Source organism: Parasteatoda tepidariorum, chromosome 7 (assembly GCF_043381705.1).
Source record: "Parasteatoda tepidariorum isolate YZ-2023 chromosome 7, CAS_Ptep_4.0, whole genome shotgun sequence".
Lineage (NCBI taxonomy): Eukaryota > Metazoa > Arthropoda > Arachnida > Araneae > Theridiidae > Parasteatoda > Parasteatoda tepidariorum.
The window spans coordinates 57327015-57353165 of NC_092210.1; the positions used below are offsets into that span (position 1 = coordinate 57327015).

General features: G+C 30.9%; 1 protein-coding gene across 2 annotated transcripts; it reads left to right on the forward strand.

The window, feature by feature from the left end:
- The first annotated feature begins 134 nt into the window (after positions 1-134).
- Positions 135-26151, forward strand: LOC122268836 (uncharacterized). Of its 2 annotated transcripts, XM_043039354.2 has the most exons (6): positions 135-354; positions 6541-6599; positions 9499-9594; positions 19920-19952; positions 20042-20080; positions 25963-26151. In XM_043039354.2, exons 1-6 carry the CDS (start codon positions 240-242, stop codon positions 26014-26016), a joined length of 396 nt encoding a protein of 131 aa, XP_042895288.1. In that variant the 5' UTR covers positions 135-239; the 3' UTR covers positions 26017-26151. The 2 variants fall into 2 exon arrangements, with proteins under 2 accessions (XP_042895288.1, XP_042895294.1); XM_043039360.2 differs by lacking the exons at positions 135-354; positions 6541-6599; positions 9499-9594 and adding exons at positions 12117-12200; positions 14167-14262.

A 26151-nucleotide genomic window follows, 5' to 3' on the forward strand; every position in this document is an offset into this window, starting at 1 on the left:
TATTTAAGATTAGAGGAATTTTTTTTCATATCATCTTTTATGAATCAACAACTTATGAAGCTTCCCAAATTTGAAAAAAAATAATATTAAATTGCTTCAAATATTCTTGAAATGCTTATTAAACATCACATAACATGAAAATAATAAGCAAGCATTGATGCAATGTAGAGATAATATGGGCTATATATGCAACAAACAAATCTCTTCCTACACTATTCCGATCAAATCCTAAAGGAAAAATGAGCTGTATATTTTTAATATATTTCTCCTTATTAGCTTATTACGTCTACGGAACTCAACTTCCAACCATGTCAAAAAAGGAGTTGCTAAATATACTTGATTGTATCAGTGATTGTAAGTAGATTCTAATTGATATTAATATTATCCGTATAATTATTCTACGAAAAATACAATGCAATACTTAAATTCAATTCTAAAAACTGCTTTAACAGTTTTGGTATTTATTCCAGATGAATTCTATAATGCCAAAACAAATTATTTTGTACATTAATATTCATCAAATAAATTGAAATAATACAATAGCAAATTCAGCCTGTAAAATTTTTATTTCATTTGAAAAAGTCGTAAAATTTTCAAAATCTCAAAAACTAATAAAATCTAAAATTACTTGGGATATAAAAAATAATACTCTTGTAAATTTACTAAAAAAATTGCTAAATAATTTAGAATTATTTTGCACGTAATGAAACAAAAATTACACTCCTTTTTGGACTGTAAAATTGCCTTCAAATTATGCTTTAAAATTAAAAAAAGGGCTTAATTTACAAAGTGTAAGACTACTTTATTATGTGTATGTAGATTTTAATGTATCTATATAAATTTAGTATATGTTTGTAGATTTTGTTATCTAAGAATGTAGAATATTGATTTTCGAGTAATTCGACATTAAAGTTGATGTTTAATTTTCATCTCGTCACGTAATATAATTTAGCGAAAACTCTCTGCAGTTGAATTAGGATTTTTTTTCCAGCCACTTACTCTTAGGATTGAAGATGAGCAAAACGTTTTCCATTATTTAGATTTCTTTTTTTTTTTTGCAATATTTAAAGGATAAATTTGCAATATTTTACGAACGAATATCAGCTCAATTCTGAAATCGGAAAAGTGAACTGAAAAGAATGAAGCCAAATTTAAGGAACAGCGCAAATGCTTCCAAATGTTGCCTCTTAACACTATTAAAACAAAGTGAGAAGGAATTTAAAATATTTTTTTAATTTTTTTATTTCTAATGGCAAGGCAAAAAGTACAAATAGAAAGATGAAATAAATAACAAATACAAATGTACGTAGGATAACAAAGAAGGAAGACCGAAGTCATTGCCTTAAAAGTTCTACATAGAAGCAGGTGGTCCCGGCCTAATTTCTCTCCAGATTTACAAAGTGCACAAAAAGACGTGGTGGAAGGGCCTATGCGGTATAAGTGAGCAGAAAGACAATCGTGGCCTGTATATAAGGAAATTAAAATATAAAAGCTGGAGTAATAAATAAGCCTAAGAAAAGAGGGAATGAAATAAAATCAGATCACGAAACAGCATGAAAAGTGAACTGTTACGGGAATTGGGGAGAATCGAATTTTTTTTAAGGGGACCCGGAATCTCGCAGAATTTCGTATACCGTCCATGTTAAAAAAGTCATTTTTACTGTACCTTTTCCCAGAATTTAGCGAAGATAACGGCTTGAAATTTTTTACATGACATGAGCTTCATAAATTGATTAACATGAGCTTTTATAAATTGTTTATTTCAAACTAAAAAGTTTTTGTTGAGCAATGTCAAAAAAGGGCAAAAAACCGAAGATTTTAAACTTTAAATTTTTTAAAAATTATGCTTAATAAATTTTTCCACAAAAACTCATGCTGAATTAAAGTATAAAACTTTATAAATATTGTAATTTTTTTTTTAACTCTGTAACTTTATTATTTTTTCAGAAAAGGTACTTCTAGTTTCAATAAAACTCATTTTGAGATACGAGGCAAATTGTCTAATTTTACATTAAAAAAACTAATAAAAACTTTCAATCATAAGTTTCTTATTATTTTCCTGGTTTTTATACATATATACACTTAATTACTTAGATTAAGATATATTAAGCTAGTAACATTATGGTTTTAAAGCCTAAAAATGTGCGGAACGCAAAATGATATTTTTTTTCCAAAAATACTCATATTTGAAGAATTTTTATTATAAAAAAAGATAGATACATTAACACTGCTATTTATAAATCAAACAATAATAAAAAACATTAATAAAAGAAAATGTAGCAATTAATGACATTCAAAGCAACATTTTAAAATGCTGCTGATAATAAATGAAGCAAAATGAATTATTACATTTTTCGATGTTTGTTCATCCGTCAGACTTTCGAACAAATCACAGCTACTTATCTTACGTCTAGAAGTAGAATTGTCTAATGAGATTTTATCGACATGGTTACATTGTATTTTTGATTCTCTTCCCCCAAAATTAAAAGCCTTACGCTTTTTAAAAATATTTCCAGTGCGACCCATGGCAAAAAAATGAATCAAAATCAAAACACACGCTTCAAAATATCAACAAAAACAAATAAAAAGATAGCTTATTTAACAAAAACAAAGAGTTTTTTAACGTAATAAAGATAAAACAAAGCAAAAATAATATAATATTAACAAAAGATAGTTAAAATTAACAAATGATTCTAAAAATATCAAAACAACATGCTTGCTTCGCAATATTTCTGAAAGATAAACAGAGTTCATGAAGTCAAAGTATAACAATCTTTCACTTAAATAAAGGGTAATCTAATAAAGCTAAAATAAGTAAAAATTATTAGCTGCATTCTTATTATACAATTTGAAGCGAAATTAAATCGAAGCGATATGTCAAATGTCGTCTGCATTGAAACCGAAGCCATTTCGTTTGCTCGAATTTTTTGACATACCTGAGTGTTTCGAAAAATAAATTAAAATACTTCTACTAATCGGAGAAATATAAACTTGGTATCGTTGGAAAGAAGAAAGTTCAAGTTATTCAACGAAATGAGAAAAATATTTTCGAAAATTTTGACATTTTTCACTTTTCGGGTCCCAACCGACATATGTTTGTTTTTACATTTGTTTTAAATCACTTTTGGTAATATATTGTATAGCTAGAAATGAATATCAGCAAAATACTGCGTATTATAATAATTTTTTGTTAATTTGCTTTATACTCTTAGCGTTAGTTTGTGTATCGAAACACTGAGTATTAAAAGTTGTCAGTTTTATGTAATAAATATTATGAAATAAGTATAAAATTATCATTTCTTATCATCGTGATAGCTAAGAGAATTGAGCGTTTGTCTCCCAATGAGGTTAACCGGGCTTGAATCCCAGAGATGACTGATTGATACGAATTCCGCATCTGGTTTGCACTGACCACAGTGCTGACGTAAAATATCCTTATTGATAGACAGATCATGAGTTAGAGTGTCCCTGCAATCAGGCTGACCGTGGGGGTTTTCGTGGTTTTCCTCTCCATGTAACGTAAATGTTGGTTAGTTCCACCAAAAAGCCCTCCACGTAGGCAAAATTCTCCCAATACTTGATCCAGGAGTTCCCTTGTCTTCTGGGTTGGGTTCAAAACTGTAAGACTACGGAATTGAATATTAGAAGTCATAAACCCAAAAAATTGGGTCAGCTGTTTAACGACGGTTTTAAAATAAAATAAAATTTGCTGTTGTTTATCCCTTTAACCTCTTACCGATAAAGATTCCTAAAATGTCGTTCACCGTTTAAATTGAATCTTTATTTACAAAAGATCGATAATTGTATGAAATTGATTTACGTACATTTCTTTGATTATAATTATGCAAAATTTTAAATCTTCGCTTTTCGATTAAAGAAATGGGAAAAAAAACTTCTAAATTTCTTACAAGTAAGCGATAAAAGTATAGTTAGTAGAATCATTTTTGAGACTTGTAAAAACAAATAATTAGCAAATATAAATTATATATTTTAACGAAACAAGGAGCGATGTTATTTAGTTAATCAAATGAAACAGCATATTTGTAATGATATAAAATATTGAGTAATAATTGGAATGACAAGTTTCTTCTTTTTTTTCAAAATCAAAAGTTTATTTAATATGAAAGTCACATAACGATTTCATAAATGCCTTAGTTATTAGTTTTTTAATCAGTAATCATTAGTAATAATTTAGTTCTTTATTTAAAGTATAAATTATTACATTAACCTTGAAGTATAAACTACTTACAAAAATGATTAGGATATATCCTACACGGCATTGATGTTATATGTTAACATTAAGTAACATATTTTTCATCATTGTTGCCTTTGCCCAGAACAAGAAATATTTTTTGACACAATTACGTTAATATTCAAATTTTTAAAACCCGATTTAGAAACTAATATATTATAAACTGTTTTTCTGCTCTTACGCCGCAAGAGCAGAAAAATAGTTAATAATATATTAACACACAGTTAAACAAGTCAAAAAACAGTTAATAATATATTACACATGTATAAGTAAACGGAATGTATAAATGAATGCACAAACAGAATTTTAACACGTTGATTACATCGAGAATACTCATACGAATAATTTGTAAGCGTAAACAAACTCGTCTCCCGATATGAAATATCCCAAAATTATTACAAATTTTATTTCAAAAAATAAAAATAGCAATAGCAATAATTATAGCAAAAAATATTGCTCTTTAATTTATTTATATTTTTCATTAATTTAATATGACAAGGTTTTTTACAAATGTGCATTTATGCATACAAAAAAGATGCATTTCAAAATTTTAATAAAAATTTGTTAATTAAAAGTCATGTCAAAAAAAATAAAACAAAAGTACTCATACTACTTTTATATACTTGGCAAATGTTTACTTCAAATGAGCGAATTCACGTTTAAAAAAAATTACACGTTTATAATTATAACTTTTTTAATAACTGAAGAAGAAAGAAGAACGGATTTCGTAACAGATTTACATTTTTTATAAGATAACGTTTAAAATCAAACTGAATTAATATATAACAAATAAGTTCGCTGCTACATCCCATATACTATGTGGTCCTACTGTTTTCACTAGTGCTATCCCATAACCTCATGGAGTTGCTGCCATCTGATTTGTTCTAATGTGAAGTTACTTCGACTTTTTTGTAGAGAAGAAAAAGAGTTGAACGGTAGTTGACGATTTCACATTCAATTTGGTTCTTTCTTTCTATTTTTAATTTACGTCGCACTAGAGCTGCGCAATGGGCTATTGGCGACGGTCTGAGAAATATCCCTGAGAATGATCTGGAGACAACATGCATACATCACATCTCTTTTTTCAGATAGGACAAATTCACACAACCTTCAGTCATGAGGTCGTGGGTTCGATCCTCGCCGGCCGAAGACTCCCCGTGTAGTAAATGGTGACTGATGCACGTTAAATCTGTCGAGTCTCAAAGTCCTCCATGTTCCCACAACAAATCAATACCTCTGGGGGTACTGATCCAGGAGTTTCCTTGTCTTCTGGATTGGTTCAAAATTACAAGGCTTCGGAGTTGAACGTAAGTAGTCGTAAACCCATGAAATTGGGTTGGCTGTTCAACGACGGTTATAAAATAAAAAAACCTTCAGTCATGGTTTTTCTCTCCATGTAATGCAAATGCGTTCTAAATTAGTTCTTTCAAAAAGTCCTCCAAGAAGGCAAATTTTTCCACTACTTGATCCCTTGTCTTCTGGATTGGGTTCAGAATTACAAGGCTGCGGAGTTGAACATTAGTAGTCGTAAACTCAAAAAATTGGGTCTGTTGTTCAATGTCGGTTATAAAATATAAAACCCTCAGCCATCCTCATATCATAATTTTGGCCTGAACCAGATGACGATCATTCTCCAATCAAATACCCCCAGTGGTATAGATTTGCGATGGGAAATCGAAGGCTTTCGTGACCCCTACAGATTTAGCATACATCAGTCCCCATTTTGCATACACGAAGTCTTCGCCTTGTGGGATCGAACTCATGACTTCTCATACGCGGTAAAAGTATAGCACACTTACAAGAGTCAGAGTTGAAATTTGGGTTAAGTTTATCGAATTTTCACTATTCGTGATCGCAATGCTCGAATACGAAATCTAGGGAGAAGACCGCTCCCTTTTCTTGACTATCCTCCCTTTCTTCTCCTCCTGTACTCAGTTGTATGGAAATGCACTACGATATTTTCCCATTCTGATATATGTTTTTGAGTGTGATTGTCAAAAATAATTTCCATGCAATTTTCAGTTCGATATAGTTTCCTAACTCAAAAGTTTCTTATTTACTTGAAAATCAAGACAGGAACTATAATACTTCCTGCTCCTATGATTATCCACACGCTAATGGTGAATGCAGGCGAAAAGTTGCCCTAGGCAGAAATTTCTGTTCTGTGCCAAATTCGATATCCAATGTGTGATAACCATTTTAATCGTATTGTGTATGAGTTCTCTTAAAGATTCCAGCAAATCAATGCATATTTAAAAGAAAATCACTAACTAAATTTATTTTTATAGCAAAGGACTTTCCAGCTTGTCAGCGATTTTTAAAATGCAATGATATGATGGCTGAAGATGTAAGTAGATTATTGGCATGAATTTATTTTGCAATAACATTGCACAATTTTAATAGGGGATATTATTAGACATAAATTTTATAAATACAAAGCTGCTAAAGGTACTTTAATTTTAATTTTAATAAGTAAACTACTTATCATTCTAAAATAATTAAAAAGTCTTAGCGTGATGTATGCAAAGTGTTGTTAAAATCATGAGGCAAACTTGGAATGGAGGTTGGCTCATCATAAGAATTAAGAATTGCATAGGAACCCATGACCGAAAATATCATCGTTTTCCGCAAGGGGCGCTTCCCTATTATGAACTGTTTCCACGTGTCCCTTCGAAAAAGTACTTTTATTTATCTAAAGTATCACAGTTTTAATGTTTTGTAATAATTATTTTATTTTATAACCGTCGTTGAACAGCCGACCCAATTTCATGGGTTTACGACTACTTACGTTCAACTCCGTAGCCTTGTAATTTTGAACCAATCCAGAAGACAAGGAAACTCCTGGATCAGTACCCCCAGAGGTATTGATTTGTTTGTAATAATTATTGTCGAAAATTGTATTCAAACATAAGCAGAAATAGCTTTTTTTAAAATCTTAATTTAATGATTAAGTGACTAATTAGGAACGCTCGCCTAATCATTAAATTACAATAAAAAAGCTATTTCTCCGTCTGTTTAAATACAATTTTCGACAATAATTATTAGAAAATATAAAGCTAAAACAAAATTAAGATAATTTAGATAAATGAAAGTAACTCTTCAAAGACAAGTGTAGAAGCAGTTCATAGCAGGGAAGCGCACGTAGCTATGTTTGATGACATTTTCGGTCATGGGTTCCTAGGCAATTTTAAAGTATGATGTTCCCAAATTTCCCTCCAATTTTATCTGCTGATTTTGGAGCCTCCCTGAATATTATCAAATCAAATTTAATTTTCTACTAATATTCATCACTGCATAATTTCTTCTTTTGAATTTTAAATTACATGATTTGCCGCTTCAGGACCATAATCCCATCCATATACGTGATTCTCTTTTCATAGACCAGGGGTGGCCAACCTGCAGCTCGCGAGCCACATGCGGCTCTTTGAAGGATTATTTGTGGCTCTTGATAAATGTACCAGAGTTCCCTTTTCATTTTTGTGTTATTATATTTTAAAAAATTATTATCATTCCGCATGTGTTTCAAAATGTCTTTTAAATTACTGAGAACAAATATGAAAGACTAAGTGCAACATTGTTCAAATCAAGGTGAATTTTCTATTTCCAATGTAATAATGGCACAAAAAGCATTTGTAGACTTAAAATTAATAGAGATGTAAGAAGATCAAGCTCTACAATTAAAATATAAGTCGACGGCGATTACTGAATTTTGGAAATTTGTACCACAATCGAAGTATTCTGAATTAAAAAATGTTGTTTATTGAATTATTTCAATATTCGGAACAACGTACTTATGTGAATCATTTTATTCCACTTTAAACTTCATGAAATCCAAACACCGATCAATATTAACTAACCAGCATCTCAAGGAATTAATGAGAAGAATCAATTATTAACCAAATTTTAAAGAATTATCAAGAGAAGTAAAATAAATGTGTTTAATTTTTAATATTTAAATTCAATACACATATTTTGTACTTTTACTTATATGTTCTCAATAAGTATAATTTATGTAAAAAAAATTGTTTTTAATACCTTTTTTGCATACCTTTTAAATTCGTATTTAATTGCGGCTCGCGAACAATTTCTAATTTTGAAAAATGGCTCAACTATCAAGGAGCTTGGCCATCCCTGTCATAGGCCAAGCTGGTATCGAATATGGAGCGAGTCTTTCTCACTCCAGCTGCCCAAGATCACACGGATGAGATTTCAACGTAGTACTCTCTTAATAACTTTATAACAGAACTTTTATAATAATACGAATTAATATAATTTCAACTAATTTTCAATATTTCTGCAGAAAAGTGCAAAATAAACAAGAATAAACGTTAATAAAAATTGGCAAATGAAGGTTAGAAAATAATCTCTTCCCAAAAAATGTCTGTTCTAAAATTGATCTCGAATAAAGACGATAATAAAACAAATTCTTTAAACACATTTCTTAATTATCTAGTGGTTTTAATAAGTAAATCAAGATTAAACTTCTTGATTGCAGGGTCTTTTTTAGATTTATTTTTCAGTTCTATTTTATATTTAGTTTACTACTCTTTGTTTCAGAGCCGTTTTTTTTCACGGTTTACTTTCTTTAATTCAATAACTTTTCCTACAGTTTAAAATATCCTTAGCTTGAAGTAGTGTAGAGTTTTTAGACTTCATGACTTTGACATTATAAATTAAACTTGCGATTAAATTATTGCTGACTTACCAGGAGTTTTAAAAATTTTCTGTGACTTTAAAAATAAATTAAAATAAATGGATATGAAATAAAAATGAGATGTTATCTGTGACCGTCTTAGAAAATTAAGATATCTTCCCTAATTTTAAATTTAGTCACAAATTCCGTCAATAGATTGTACTGTTGACAGAAAAAACCATCAAACATTGTTTTCTGCTACATAACCAATTATTGAATTTCAATAGTTCCACGGACGTCAGTTGATTTTGTCTCCAGACTGCGCCATTTTGTAGCTGCATATAATGTCCTTGAAAACCTATATTTATAATATTTCTGTTGACTAACTTTGGTAATATTTTGTAAAACTTGTTAATAATAAAAGTTTCATTTTAAGGGCAAAGCAACACCTTGATTTAAAAAAAAAAAATCTATTGGTTTAGGGCTATTCGTATATAGCTTTTATTATGTAAACGGTAATGTTTATCTTTCGTAAATTATATAGTTGAATTCTGGTTGCTGGTTTTTATTCTTATCAGACATTGTTTAAACAGCAACATACATGTTTACTTAGGTAAAAAAGCGATTTGAAGAATGTCAAGAAATGCTTCATGCTCCCGTGGAATGTGAAGAAGGAAAACCATTATTCCCGAATCCAGAACAAAGCGAAGTAAGTTAAACTTTCTAAGGTGTTCAAGGTTTTCTTCAACCCAAATACTTTGTAATAATCAAAATTTCTAGAAACCCTATAAAGTCATATGGTTTTACAGACAAAAATTAATTTTTAATTAGGGCATTACTTTCCAAATGCTATTGGAAAAAATTGTACTGGATATTTTTTCATTAAATCCTTTTGACATTGAATGACATCAGTTAAAAAAATACTAGTATCAAGTCCAGAAAAAAGCAAGTTAATTCAAGAAGAAAAAGGAAAAACAAGTCAAAGATTGGTTATGCTAAGAGTAATCAACTGATTGTTAATAAAGTAAACTCTGTCTAAGACAGAATCTGTATAACTTGAATTTTAGCCCGAAATGGGAATTTTGGAAAATACTTTGATTATGCTATAGTTAATAATATTAACTTAATTTTCACATGCCGGATTCCTCATAGGAATGGAAAAGAAAAGTTAAAGCCCTAGCAGCCCTGTTGTAAATAAAACTAATTGAGTTTGTATAAGCCGGATTTTGCTTAGCATAGAAATTGAAAATAAAAGCTCTGGCATAGTAAAAAACAATAATTTAATTTGTATAAGACGGATTCTACCTTGTATGGACAGTAAAATATAACAGAGTTGGTCTAAGTTTTAAGCAATTCAATAATGTNGATTATTGGGAAAATAATAATACTAAATACTATCAAATCAAAACTCTTTATTTACTATGAAAAAAAAAAGCATTTTGCAATGTCTCAGTTATAAGCGTAATTCAACTTAAAGTAACATGAGTGTGACTTCTGTTGTTGCAGATTAGATGACAAATAACTTATACTAGGTTGTAAGATGTTAGTTTAAACTGACTGTTAAATCTTCTTTTGCTGGTTATTTATTGTTAGCTTGTTTTTTATTCATTAATTGTTTTTTCTGGCATTAATTATTAATTTTTTGTTAATAATTGTTTATTTTTTGTTTGTTTTTTGTGAATTTTAATTTAATTGTTAATATGCTTCATAAGGAACTTTGTGATCAGTGGCGTGCCAGAATAGTGTGTCGCGTGCCATAAATGGCACGCGTGCCATTGGTTCGCCATCCCTGACATATAATATGCGGTAATATAGTTTTCACTAGTGCTATTCCATAACCCCATGGAGATGCTGCCATCTGATTTGTTGTAATGTGAAGTTACTTCGACTTTTTTATAGAAAAGTGAAAGAGTTGAACGGTAGTTGACGATTTCACATTCAATTCGGTTCTTTCTTTCGATTTTTAATTTACGTCGCACTAGAGCTGCACAATTGGCTATTGGCGACTGTCTGGGAAATGTCCCTGAGGATGATCTGGAGACAACATACATAAGCTACATTTCGTTTTTCAGGTAGGACAAATTCACACAACCTTCAGCCATGAGGCCGGGATAGCCTGGTCGGTAGGGCGCTGGGCCCATATCCAAGAGGTCGTGGGTTCGATCCTCGCCGGCCGAAGACTCCCCGTGTAGTAAATGGTGACTGATGCACGTTAAATCTGTCGAGTCTCAAAGTCCTCCATGTTCCCACAACAAATCAATACCTCTGGGGGTACTGATCCAGGAGTTTCCTTGTCTTCTGGATTGGCTCAAAATTACAAGGCTACGGAGTTGAACGTAAGTAGTCGTAAACCCATGAAATTGGGTCGGCTGTTCAATGACGGTTATAAAAATGAAAAAAGCCTTCTGCCAAGGTTTTTCTCTCCATATAATGCAAATGCGCGTTAGTTCCTTCAAAAAGTGCTCCAAGAAGGCAAATTTTTCCACTGCTTGATCCCTTGTTTTCTCGATTGGATTCAGAATTACAAGGCTGTGGAGTTGAACATTTGTAGTCGTAAATCCAAACAATTGGGTCTGTTGTACAATGTCGGTTATAAAATATAAAACCCTCATCCATCCTCATGTCATAATTTTGGCCTGAACCAGAGCACGATCAATCTCCAATCTAATACCCACAAAGGTATTGATTTGATATGGGAAAATGGCGGCTTTCATGACCCCGACAGATTAATCATACATCAATCTCCATTTTGCACACACGAAGTCTTCGGCTTGTGGGATCGAACTCATGATCTCTCATACATGGTAAAAGTATAGCACACTTATAAGAGTCTCGAATACGCCATCTAGAGAGAATACCATCCCCCCTTTCTCCTCCTCCTCCTGTTCTCAGTTGTATGGGAATGCACTACGATATTTTCCCATTCTGATATATGATTTCCCATTCTGTCAAAAATAGTTTCCTTGGAGTTTTCAGTTCCATATATAAAGTTTCCTAACTCAAAAGTTTCTTATTTACTTGAAAATCAAGACAGGAACTATAATACTCCCTCCTCCTATGACTATCCACACGCTAATGGTGAAAGCAGGCGATGTATTGCCATAGGCAGAGATTTCTGTTCTGTGCTTCTTGTACCCCATGTCGATATCCATTGTGCGATAACTATTTTAATCAAAATGTGTATGAGTTCTCATAAAGATTCCAACAAATCAATGCATATTTAAATGAAATTCACTAACAAAATTTATTTTTACAGCAAAGGACTTTCCAGCTTGTCAGCGATTTTTAAAATGCAATGATATGATGGCTGAAGATGTAAGTAGATTATTGGCATGAATTTATTTTACAATAACATTGCACAATTTTAATAGGGGATATTGTTAGACATAAATTTTATAAATACAAAGCTGCTAAAGGTACTTTAATCTTAATTTTAATAAGTAAACTATTCATCATTCTTAAATAATTAAAAAGTCTTAGCGTGATGTATGCAAAGTGATGTTAAAATCGAGAGGCAAACTTGGAATGGAAGTTGGCTCATCATAAGAATTAAGAATTGCATAGGAACCCATGACCGGAAATGTCATCGTTTTCCGCTAGGGGGCTCTTCTCTATTATGAACTGTTTCTACGTGTACCTTCAAAAAAGTACTTTTATTTATCTGAAGTATCACAGTTTTTATGTTTTGTAATAATTATTGTCGAAAATTGTATTCAAACAGAAGCAGAAATATCCCTTTTTATCGTAATTTAATGATTAAGTGACTAATTAGACAAGCTCGCCTAATCTTTAAATTACTATAAAAAAAGCTATTTCTCCGTCTGTTTGAATACAATTTTCGACAATAATTATTAGAAAACATAAAACTAAAACAAAATTAAGATAATTTAGATAAATAAAAGTACCTCTTTAAAGACACGCGTAGAAGCAGTTCATAGCAGGAAAGCTCACCTAGCTATGTTTAATGACATTTTCGGTCATGGGTTCCTAGGCAATTTTAAAGTATGATGTTCCCAAATTTCCCTCCAGTTTTATCTCATGATTTTGGAGCGGCCCTGTATATTATGAAATCAAATTTAATTTTCAACTAATATTCATCACTGCATAATTTCATCTTCTGAATTTTAAATTACATGATTTACCTCTTAAGGACCATGATCCCTGTCTTTTCATAGACCATGGTATTGAATATGGGGTGAGTCTTTCTCACTCCAGCTGCCCAAGATCACATGGATGGGATCTCAACGTGGTACTCTCTTAATAACTTTATAACAGAGCTTTTATAATAATATGAATTAATATAATTTCAACTAATTTTCAATATTTCTCCAGAAATATTTCTCCAAAATAAACAAGAATAAGCGCTAATAAAAATTGGCAAATGAAGGCTAGAAAATAATCTTTTCCCAAAAAATGTCTGTTCCAAAATTGATCTCGAATAAAGACGATAATAAAACAAATTCTTTATACACATTTCTTAATTATCAAGTGGTTTTAATAAGTAAATCAAGATTAAATTTCTTGACTACAGGGTCGTTTTTAGATTTATTTTTCATTTCTATTTTATATTTACTTTACTGCTCTTTATTTCAGAGACGTTTTTGTCATGGTTTACTTTCCTTAATTCAATAACTTGATTTTTCCTACAGTTTAAAATATCCTTAGCTTGAAGAAGTGTAGATTTTTTAGACTTCAGGGCTTTAAAATTAAAAATTAAACTTGCGATTAAATTATTGCTGACAAACCGGGCGTTCCGAAAATTTTCTGTGACTTTAAAAATAAATTAAAGTAAAGGGATATGAAATAAAAATGAGTTGTTATCTGTGACCTGTTTAGAAAATTAAGATTTCGTCCCCAATTTCAAATTTAGTCACAAATTCCGTCAATAGATTGCACTGCTGACAGAAAAAACAATCAAACATTGCTTTCTGCTGCCTAGTCAACTATTGAATATCAATAGTTCCACGGACGTCAGTTGATTTTGTTTCCTGACTGCGCCATTTTATAGCTGCATATGTCCGTGAAAATCTGTATTTATAATATTTCTGTTGAATAACTTTGGTAATAAATTTTAAAATTTGTTAATAATAAAAGTTTCATTTTAAAGGCTAAGCAGCACCTTGATTTTAAAAAAGAAATCTATTGGTTTAGGGCTATTCGTATGAAGCTTTTATTATGTAAACGGTAATGTTTATCTTTTGTAAATTATATAGTTGAATTCTGGTTGCTGGTTTTTATTTTTGTCAGACATTGTTTAAACGTAACATACATGTCCACTTAGGTAAAAAAGCGATTTGAAGAATGTCAAGAAATGCTTCATGCTCCCGTGGAATGTGAAGAAGGAAAGCCATTATTCCCGAATCCAGAACAAAGCGAAGTAAGTTAAACTTTCTAAGGTGTTCAAGGTTTTCTTCAACCCAAATACTTCGTAATAATCAAAATTTCTAGAAACCCTATAAAGTCATATGGCTTTACATACAAAAATTAATTTTTAATTTGGGCATTACTTTCCAAATGCTATTGGGAAAAATTGTACTGGATATTTTTTCATTAAATCCTTTTGACATTGAATGACATCAGTTAAAAAAATACTAGTATCAAGTCTAGAAAAAAGCAAGTTAATTCAAGAAGAAAAAGGAAAAACAAGTCAAAGATTGGTTATGCTAAGAGTAATCAACTGATTGTTAATAAAGTAAACTCTGTCTAAGACAGAATCTGTATAACTTGAATTTAAGCCCGAAATGGGAATTTTGGAAAATACTTTGATTATGCTATAGTTAATAATATTAACTTAATTTTCACATGCCGGATTCCTCATAGGAATGGAAAAGAAAAGTTAAAGCCCTAGCAGCCCTGTTGTAAATAAAACTAATTGAGTTTGTATAAGCCGGATTTTGCTTAGCATAGAAATTGAAAATAAAAGCTCTGGCATAGTAAAAAACAATAATTTAATTTGTATAAGACGGATTCTACCTTGTATGGACAGTAAAATATAACAGAGTTGGTCTAAGTTTTAAGCAATTCAATAATGTGGGCAATGATCACACGAATTTTTATTTAATTGTTCATCCCAATATCATCTACTGTTAGGTAAAGATAATGTCGCGCATTGTGTTTGTGCAGAACCTAAGGGAAAACAGTGTTTACTGTTTTAAATACACACCGAAGAGCCATTGCATTATGACAACCCTGCTAATAATATGTAGGACCACCTTTAGTCCTCAAAACTGCTAGCACCCGCGTTGGCATTGATTCCACAAGGTGTTGATAGGTAGTCTGAGGTATCTGGTACCAAGCGCTCACCAACTGGTCCCGCAATACCCTCACAGTGCGAGGGGGGAGCGCGGCAGCACAAATTTGGTTTTCCAAGCAGGACCACAAATGCTCTATTGGATTAAGGTTAGGTGAATTTTGAGCCAAGACATGACTTGAAAGTCACTGGAATGTTCCTCGACGATTCGACCCTTATGACATGGTGCTTTAATCCTGTTGGTAAACACCACCCCCAGCAGGAAAAACTGTTGCCGTGAATGGGTGAACCTGGTCTGCAACTATGTTCAAGTAGCTTACAGACGTCAGGGATGGGTCCTAATATGCTCCATGAAAACATTGTTCCTGGGCGAGAAACCATGAAAACATGGGCGAGCCCATTGTTATAGATGGAGGGTGGTCATAATGTAATGGCTCTTCGGTGTATAACAGCTGACTTTTCCATTAAATAAAAGTAACACGTAACCACTTAAGATCATTTATATATTTCCATCAAGCAGCAAACGATATCATCTACTTTATTTAAAGATGTCTTGCTGAAGCAGAAATCAAGTAATAATCTACAGATTTCAAATAATAACAGCAGTACACAAAACAGTAGATATTAGAAAATGGCTGTATTTTTCGTCAAACTTAAGTATTTTCCAAATTTTATAAGATAGTTATTTTAACGTGATAGAATTTAAATTTTTACATTCTATAAAAATATATGTATTTCATAAAAAAAAAAACCTAAAAACGTATTACGTGATCTCAATACAGTACTAGCGTATTTCATTTTGTATTAGTGCGTACACGCACTTTTTAGTTATTCTCGCCCCCGTGAAAATGACTGGATAAGGTTTCGCCCTCTATTTCTCGCTCCCGTGAAATTTCTGGACTGGAGTGTTCAGTAGTAACGCGTCAATAAGAATAAAATAATTCATTTCTTTTTGCCCAGAAAGCATTTAATTTCTCATTTTACACACCAGATGGCAGTACCAGGATATTTTTAAGGCAATTGTAGATAGTTAGCTTATTTTAAACTAGATGCAGCACGAATCAAATACGTGTATTTGGCAAAATAGGCACTTTTATGATCGTTTTCTTGAAAATTAACCGATCATTAAGGGGTTAAGAAGTGTGTGAAGTAAACCAATGATATGAATATGTCTTATTCTTACAGTCATTGCATATTGTTGCCGTTATTTGTTCTTCCTCTTAATTGGTTATGTTCTTAAAGATGGGTGAATATTTCGGTTGCATCCGATACCATTATCGGTCGGAATAAACTGGAGAAACATTTACACAATCAGCTTTTTTCTTAAGGCTGATTGCGTAACTTCCTTTCATGTCAATTTCATTTATATATGGTACATAATTGTAAATAAATAAATTTATTTATTTTTAATGAATTTTTTTATAATTACTTTTTAAATGAAAGTTTTAAAATTATTAAACTAAAATGCATTTAAGAGGGAGTTGCATTTACAATTGTAGTTTCTTTTCTAACCTTGAAACAGAGAAAGTTTTTAACAACACACCATGACATATTAAAAAACCTCGTTTTATTTTAACGAATTTTTCATTTGGAAACTTTTGTATGAAAAAATGTATACAAAAAATTTTTTTATAGCACAATCGAATCTAAATAGTTTTGTTGTTTTTTGACATAGAAAGTAATATAATAACAGAATATAATAACAGGTGTTAAAAATAACGTAAAATATTCCCTTTCTAAATGTGAGGATGAAAGGCGCAAGTTGTGTCAAAAAATCCTGAAAAAATTTCTGGGCAAATTTATTAATCAATTCATGAAAATTGGTACTAACACGTACGAATTACCAATTTAATTAAACCAGAACAAACTTTTGTGATGTAATCATAAAAAGACAATGCAAATTATTTTTTCATTACGTTACTTGATGTCTTACATCTTTTTTTTAATAAAAAATACCTTTTATTTCTTTTTTAGATTTTTGATTGCATAGCTGAAAAATTTCCAACGGTGAGTAAGAATATCATGAATTTAAGAAAATAAATTAGAATTTTAGAACTTTAGGTTTTGATATTATATATTTTAAATTCTAATCATAGGTTGAAGGAGAAGAACGAAAAAAGATGAGGAATTTTGAAGTAAGTCCATATTAAAGACTTAACTTCTTTTTTTTTAATTATTATTAAAAGTTAAAAATGATCCATCTTTTAAAAATACCACATTTACGCAAGGGTAATTTATTATTATGATAAATATGCTATATTTTAAAACTATAATTAGCAGCCTTAGTTTGCATAAAATCAAGAAATGTTTCAATTGTTAACAAATTAAATATTTAATGTCTGGGAATCTTTTAATATTGCATATTTCCGTTTTTATATATAAAAAAATAGCATCATTAATTATCATTTTAATTCATGCAAAACTTCTGGTTTTATTTTATTAAAAAATCATATTTGTACACATTTTAATCACTACAAAAGTTTTTAATCAGGAAAATTGATCTAAAGTCAGCAGAACATATTTGATTCATTTATTATATTTGTGAAATCTGCAAAACTTCAGATATGTGGGATTAAAATGTAAAAATATTTTCAAGAGAAACTTAAAAAAGTTATTTTCCAAGTATGTAATTCTAATTTTGAATAATTTGATTAAAATCTATAGATATTTTTGGGTTCTTTATTATTTTTTTAAAAGAAATCGTTCAATTATTTTGCTAGTTGAATAAAATTTTTATATAACAATATCGAAACATTTCACTGTAAAAAAAAAGTTTATGGAGCACGCATGCAAACTTGCAGCTAATTTATGGTGCCAAGGTGAAAAATTTTATCATGCTAATTAATTGACTTCAAATTTGATTACGTGATAGTACAAAATGAAAAGAAAATTTGGTAAAACTATCCTTCTATATGGTAATGATAGTGTCGACCGGCCTGTGTAGGAGTTAGGGAACTGTCCTTGCATCATAAAGGTTCTGGGTTCGAATCCCGGGCAAGGCATGGGTGTTCTTTCCTTCTCTGTACTATCTGTCCTTACTGTAGGAGCAACGTTGGCCCACCTAATATGGTGCCCCTGAAAGAGTGGCCAACAAATCTGCCCTTCAGGTGCCTGTATGACCGAGGTCATTATCCAGGTGGACATTGGAAAAAGAATGGTAATGACAGTTTTCGCAAAAAAAAAAAAAAACATTACTCTGATTTCTGAAACGGTATTTAAAGCATTGATTATGTAATTTTTCCGTTCATATAGAAACGGCTTACCGGAAATTCAGGTTTTCAAGATGATAGTTCTTAGTACAGCACATTTGGTAAAAAAAAAATACAAAACTGAAAAGTAAATCTAATCGAATAAATGGTTTTTATGCCACGATTTAAGGTATTATGATAAAGTTAGCAAATATTATCACAGTTACCAAATTTTATCACACATTATGAAACCATATTTTAATGTTTGATGTTCCCTTTGAGTCAGATGCGCGATAAATGTTACCATATTCTTCTAGTTTTATTAAGACTTTTATTTTTCAGTATATGGATCATCTTTCAGGGAAACATGTGTTCANTTGGGCATTACTTTCCAAATGCTATTGGAAAAAATTGTACTGGATATTTTTTCATTAAATCCTTTTGACATTGAATGACATCAGTTAAAAAAATACTAGTATCAAGTCCAGAAAAAAGCAAGTTAATTCAAGAAGAGAAAGGAAAAACAAGTCAAAGATTGGTTATGCTAAGAGTAATCAACTGATTGTTAATAAAGTAAACTCTGTCGAAGACAGAATCTGTATAACTTGAATTTTAGCCCGAAATAGGAATTTTGGAAAAGACTTTTCTTATGCTAGAGTTAATAATATTAGCTTAATTTTCACATGTCGGATTCTTCATAGGAATAGAAAAGAAAAGTCAAAGTCACTTTTATGACCGTTTTCTTGAAAATTAACCGATTGTTAAGGGGTTAAGAAGTGTGCGAAGTAAACCAATGATATAAAAATGTCTTATTGTTACAGTCATTGCATATTGCTGCCGTTATTTGTTCTTCCACTTGATTGGTTATGTTGTTAAAGATGGGTGAATGTTTCGGTTACATCCTATGTCATTATCGGTCGGACTAAAATGGAGAAACATTTACACTATCAGCTTTCTTCTTAAGGCTGATTGCGTAACTTTCTTTTATGTCAATTCCATTTATATATGATACATAAATACAAATTTGTAAATAAATGAATTAATTTATTTTTGATTAATTTTTTTATAATTATTTTTTAAATAAGATTTTTAAAATTAATAAACTAAAATGCATTTAAGAGCCAGTTGCATTTACAATTGTAGTTTCTTTTCATAACTTGAAACAAAAAAAGTTTTTAGCAACACACCATGACATATTAAAAAACCTCGTTTTATTTTAACGAATTTTTCATTTGGAAATTTCTATATGAAACATTTTTTGATAGCACAATCGAATCTAAATAGTTTTGTTATTTTTTGACACAGAAAGTAATATAATAACAGTTTATAATAATAAATATTAAAAATAACGTAAAATAACGTAAATGTGAGGATGAAAGGCGCAAGTTGTGTCAAAAATTCCTGGAAAAACTTCGGTGCAAATTTGTGACCCAATTCATGATAATTAGTACTAACAAGTACGAATTACTAATTTAATTAAACCAGGACAAACTTTTTGTGATGTAATCATAAGAAGATAATGCAAATTATTTTTTCATTACGTTACTTGATGGTTTACATCTTTTTTAATAAAAATATCTTTTATTTCCTTTTCAGATTTTTGATTGCATAGCTGAGAAATTTCCAACGGTGAGTAAGAATATCACGAATTTAAGAAAATAAATTAGAATTTTAGAACTTCAGGTTTTGATATTATATATTTTAAATTCTAATCATAGGTTGAAGGAGAAGATCGAGAAAAGATGAGGAATTTTGAAGTAAGTCCACATTAAAGGCTTAACTTCATTTTTTAGTAATATTAAAAGTTAAAAATGATCCATCTTTTAAAAATAGCACATTTACGCAAGGGTAATTTATTATTATGAAATATGCTATATTTTAAAACTATAATTAACAGCCTTAGTTTGCATAAAATCAAGAAATGGTTCAATTGTTAACAAATTAAATAGTTAATGTCTGGGAATCTTTTAATATTGCATATTTCCATTTTTATATATAAAAAAATAGCATCATTAATTATCATTTTAATTCATGCAAAACTTCTGGTTTTATTTTATTAAAAAATCATATTTGTACACATTTTAATCACTACAAAAGTTTTTAATCAGGAAAATTGATCTAAAGTCAGCAGAACATATTTGATTCATTTATTATATTTGTGAAATCTGCAAAACTTCAGATATGTGGGATTAAAATGTAAAAATATTTTCAAGAGAAACTTAAAAAAGTTATTTTCCAAGTATGTAATTCTAATTTTGAATAATTTGATTAAAATCTATAGATATTTTTGGGTTCTTTATTATTTTTTTAAAAGAAATCGTTCAATTATTTTGCTAGTTGAATAAAATTTTTATATAACAATATCGAAACATTTCACTGTAAAAAAAAAAATTTATGGAGCACGCATGCAAACTTGCAGCTCATTTATGGTGCCAAGGTGAAACATTTTATCATGCTAATTAATTGACTAATTAATTTGATTGCTAATTAATTTGATTACGTGATAGTACAAAACGAAAAGAAAATTTGGTAAAATTATCCTTCTATATGGTAATGACAGTGTCGTCCGGCTTGTGTAGGGATTAGGGAACTGTCCTTGCATCAGAAAGGTTCTGGATTCGAATCCTGGGCAAGGCATGGGTGTTCTTTCCTTCTCTGTACTATCTGTCCTTACTGTGGGAGCAACGTTGGCCCACCTAATATGGTGCCCCTGAAAGAGTGACCAACAAATCTGCCCTTCAGGTGCCTGTATGCCCTAGATCATTATGCAGGTGGTCATTGGAAAAAGAATGGTAATGACAGTTTTCGCAACAAAAAAAAATAAACATTACTCTGATTTCTGAAACGGTATTTAAACCATTGGTTATGTAATTTTTCCGTTCATATAGAAACGGCTTACCGGAAATTCAGGTTTTCAAGATGATAGTTCTTAGCACATTTGGTAAAAAAAAAAAAATACAAAACTGAAAAGTAAATCTATTAAGTTTTTTTGGTTTTTATGCCATGATTTAGGGTATTATGATAAAATTAGCAAATATTACCACAGTTACCAAGCTTTATCACACATTATGAAACCATATTTAAATGTTTGATGTTCCCTTTGAGTCATATACATGATAAATTTTACCATATTCTTCCAGTTTTACCAATACTTTTTTTCTCAGTATATGGATCATCTTTAAGAGAATCACGGTTTCATTTAAAAATTAATAAGAGAAGAAAATTTTTTTATGATCACGTTACTGGCTGAAGCTTAGAAACCAGTTATTCAACAGATTATTTAGTTAATGTGCAGGTGAACTAGGGTGATACGCTTTGAAGTGTCAAAAAAATAGTTTCATTTCTCAATTTACATAAGTAATTGACAAATTACCTCGTTAAACTGCTCCTTACCTAAGGTACTCGTTAAAGGGAAAAGATTTTTGAAAATAATACAGCAACATTTCTATTCTCAATGTTAAATAAGTACTCAAATCTCATGAAACTCTTTATTTTGACGAAATTACTTTCTGGTATATATGCTTGAGTGATTATTTTGTCAAAGTGACGAAATAACTATCGACTCTTCGAGAAAATAAATTTCATCAAAAGTAAAGAAATCTTCAAAAAAGTACGGGCTGCTTTGTTGATAATTTTTTCGTGGGCTCCATAAAGGGGAATCAATGTCACCCTAACAACACAAGAAGAACAGGCAGACGTGGAAATTACATCCATGTCGGAAGACAGTTTCGAACCTAAGATATATCTGATATAAGATCAGCTCTTTGACTGTCATGCAGCCTGGTCGACTTGCACCATCGTTATAGTTTCGATCATCTAGTTTTCATTCTAGTTCTGTCATTCTAGTTAACAATCTCCCACAATGTACTACGGTGAGGTTTCAAATTATGAAAACATTTTGGTCATAGATTTGAAAGTTCGTTTTTCATCGCAAATCACGTGATTTATAGCTAAATGATTCTCAAAATTAACGAAATACAACTCAAGGATTACAGAACCGTCAAAAGTGACAGCTTTATTTCCGAGCGTGTGCTTGAAGCAATGTATTATTTGTTAATATCTAAGTAATGAAGTCAATACAATCAAGCAACCAACAAACTAGTTGCTGGAAACAATCTCCATTTAAATCCAAATAAAACTTTTCCATTTTTTTATTTCCAATGGCAGGGAATGCAAACAATAACACAGAGGAACAATAGAAATAGAAAATATCAAAAGACCGAAGTTATCTTCCCAAAAGCTCTCTCGTACGCCAATATCTTGCGGTCTCCGAGTCAAGTCCGTGGAGCCTCCTACAGCAATGGAGGTGCTCTCTATTCATTGGTGCTCCAGAACCACACAGTTGACACTGAGGGTGGTTATAAATACCTATATGATGCAGGTGTTCTCCTAAAGAATCATGACCTGTTAGGAGTCGAAAGGTGGCTACTGCATCTCGGCGAGGCTTATCTGGTATTGCCTTAATATCTGCCTCACTCCAGTTCTTATTCCTTATGCTTTCTCGTAGGTCAGCAAAGGCATTCATTTTCATTATGTTTTTTATATGTAGTTTTATGGAATGGTATGACAGTCCAGAGCAACTTGGTTGAAGAATTTGTGTTCCCTTGCGAGCAAGAAAGTATCCAAATAAAACTAAAATGTAAAGAATTAAACTGTTCAAAATATCACTTCATTTAAAGTTATTGTCATTATGTTATTTTTTCTAATCAGGTTAATACAACCAAACGATCAACAGATTCATTGATGGAATGAGAGAAACAAATTTTTGATCTTTAACTATATGGTATCCGCTAAAACTCACATTATCCAGGTAAAATGCAAACCACTCACCATTCCTAGAGTCATTCTACAGATTAGCCAGGCGTTAATGTACAATGAGCAAAAAAACGGACCACCCTGAATAACTTTTGATCTAATGATCTGATCTTTACGTTCTTTGAGTCAATCTTAATGGTTCGAAGGGGTAACATCGAATATGCCAATTAATTAGTGCAGACGATATTTTAAGTTACAACATCAGACACAAAAACGTATTTTCTCTAAATAAACATGCCTTTTTTCGGATTCAGATGTCTTACCAGCAAGATTTAGGGGTTAGCCCCGATCTGGAAAATATGTTTGTTCAGGACCCATAGTTTGGTCAGGAGAGCAATTCAAAGTTTGGACCCCTTAATGTTAATTTTACTTTTTGCGTATTTCACCACACGTCGAGAATTTTTTAAGCGAATTGAAAAACTTTTNAAAGTAAAGAAATCCTCAAAAAAGTACGGGTTGCTTTGTTGATAATTTTTTCGTGGGCTCCATTTAGGGGAATCAATGTCACCCTAACAACGCACGAAGGACAGACAGACGTGGAAATTACATCCATGTCGGAAGACAGATTCGAACCTAAGATATATCTGATATAAGGTCAGCTCTTTGACTGTCATGCAGCCTGGTCAACTTGCACCATCGTTATAGTTTCGATCATCTAGTTTTCATTCTACTTCCGTCATTCTAGTTAACAATCTCCCACAATATACTACGATAAGGTTTCAAATTATGAAAACATTTTGGTCATAGATTTGAAAGTTCGTGTTTCATCACAAATCACGTGAGTTCGTATCGAAATGATTCTCAAAATTAGCGAAATACAACTCAAGGATTACTGAATCGTCAAAAGTGAGAGCTTTATTTCTGAGCGTGTGCTTGAAGCAATGCATTATTTGTTTATTTTTCAATATCTAAGTAATGAAGTCAATACAATCAAACAATCAACAAACTAGTTGCTGGAAGCAATCTCCTTTTAAATCCAAATAAAACTAAAATGTAAAGAATCAAACTGTTCAAAATATAATGTTATTTTTTCTAATCAGGTTAATACAACCAAACGATCAACAGATTCGTTAATGGAATGAGAGAAACAAGTTTTTGATCTTTAACTATATGGTATCCGTTAAAACGCTCATTATACAGGTAAAATGCAAACCACTCGCCATTCCTATAGTTATTCTACAGATTAGTCAGCCGTTAATGTACAGTGAGCAGAAAAATGGACTACCCTGAATAACTTTTGATCTAACGATCTGATCTTTACGTTCTTTGAGTCAATCTTAATGGTTCGAAGGGGTAACATCGAATATGCCAATTAATTAGTGCAGACGATATTTTAAGTTACAACATCAGACACAAAAACGTATTTTCTCTAAATAAACATGCCTTTTTTCGGATTCAGATGTCTTACCAGCAAGATTTAGGGGTTAGCCCCGATCTGGAAAATATGTTTGTTCAGGACCCATAGTTTGGTCAGGAGAGCAATTCAAAGTTTGGACCCCTTAATGTTAATTTTACTTTTTGCGTATTTCACCACACGTCGAGAATTTTTTAAGCGAATTGAAAAACTTTTTACAGATTATTATGAAATTCGTTTATCCAAAGATAACTCCGCTCGAAAAAATAAATTACAGTTGATATTTAATATTTTTTAATTTAATAACAGTCGAATAAAATTGATTTGTAAGGTATAGATTTTTTACATAATTTTCAAGTATATATCCTTTTACATGACAAAATGGAAAATTTGGACAGAATCGGTGGAATAGTTAATAAGAAATTTAAATTTAATTTAAATACTTTTTTAAAATTCGATTTCTCAGGAACTATTCGATCGATACAACTCAAATTTTGCTTATGCCATTTAAAATTAGGTGCTTTATTAAAATGATGTTAAAAAAAATTATTTAATTAAATTATTAAAAATTATTTGTGGAATTATCTTTGATAAGCAAATTTTAAAATTGTGCGCAAAACTTTTTCGATTTGCTTAAAAACCTCTCGAGATATGGCAAAATAAGCAAAAAGAAATAATTACATTAAGGGGTGCAAACTTTGAAACGCTTTGCAGACCAAAGTATTCGGACCATATTTCCCAGATTGCCCTATACTTGGGGGGGTGGGGTCATAAATCCGAATCGGTGGAAAAAAAGGTATGTTTATTCAGAGAAAGTACTGTTTTCATTCTGGTTTCGTATTCTAAAATATCGTCTACATTGACTAATTAGCATATTCGAAGTCACCCTCTTGAACCATTAAGATTGAGTTCTACAATGTGAAGGTCCGATGATTGGATCAAAAGCTACTCAGGGTAATCCATATTTTTCAATTTCATTTATTTATTTATTTAAGCGCACTGTACATACAAACGGCCTTCTAGTTTCAGAGGTAACAATGACATGATATTATGATTAAGCACTGAATCAATTTTTCTTATTGTGTGGGGCAGTGTTTCCAAAACTTATGATTTTTGTGTACCCTTTTTAAATTTTTCGTAACGCTGTGTACCACTAATAAAAAATGAATGTATTTTTAACCATAAAAAAAATGCACAAAAGTGTAAAACCACAACTGACTATTGACACCACTAATTATTAACTGTTAACTCTGCAAAAAATAGCCAATAGAAAAATACGTTCATGGCTAGCTTTGCTTTTCAATAAAATCTTTTGAAACTTTCGTTTGTTGCAAGATATTTCGCATAAAAACGCGTACCCCCACTAAACTGTTCCGGTACCCTTGGGGGTACGCGTACCACACTTTGGGAAACACTGTGTAGGGTATATTAGTTACTAGTATAAATGAAATGTATATTTTTTCCTTTTAGAAATGTGCTAGAACACTACATGCTGAGACATGCAAGATTCCTAAATATCTGTGATTTCTGCGAAACATTTCATTAATTGTCAGGTGTATAATAGTAAAAAATATCAGTTTTTATTTAGTTATATTTTATTTTATTATAATGCTGTCAGTGCAATGCAATATTTGAATCAAAATAAAAGTCTTTATGAAA

What these genes read in the sequence shown, in the direction of transcription:
- LOC122268836 (XM_043039354.2), top strand. Translation starts at nt 240, where the DNA reads ATGAGCTGTATATTTTTAATATATTTCTCCTTATTAGCTTATTACGTC. An exon ending in ACTTGATTGTATCAGTGATT is followed by an intron (nt 355 to 6,540) that starts GTAAGTAGATTC and finishes TTATTTTTATAG; the next exon opens with CAAAGGACTTTCCAGCTTGT. An exon ending in TAGCTGAGAAATTTCCAACG is followed by an intron (nt 19,953 to 20,041) that starts GTGAGTAAGAAT and finishes TTCTAATCATAG; the next exon opens with GTTGAAGGAGAAGATCGAGA.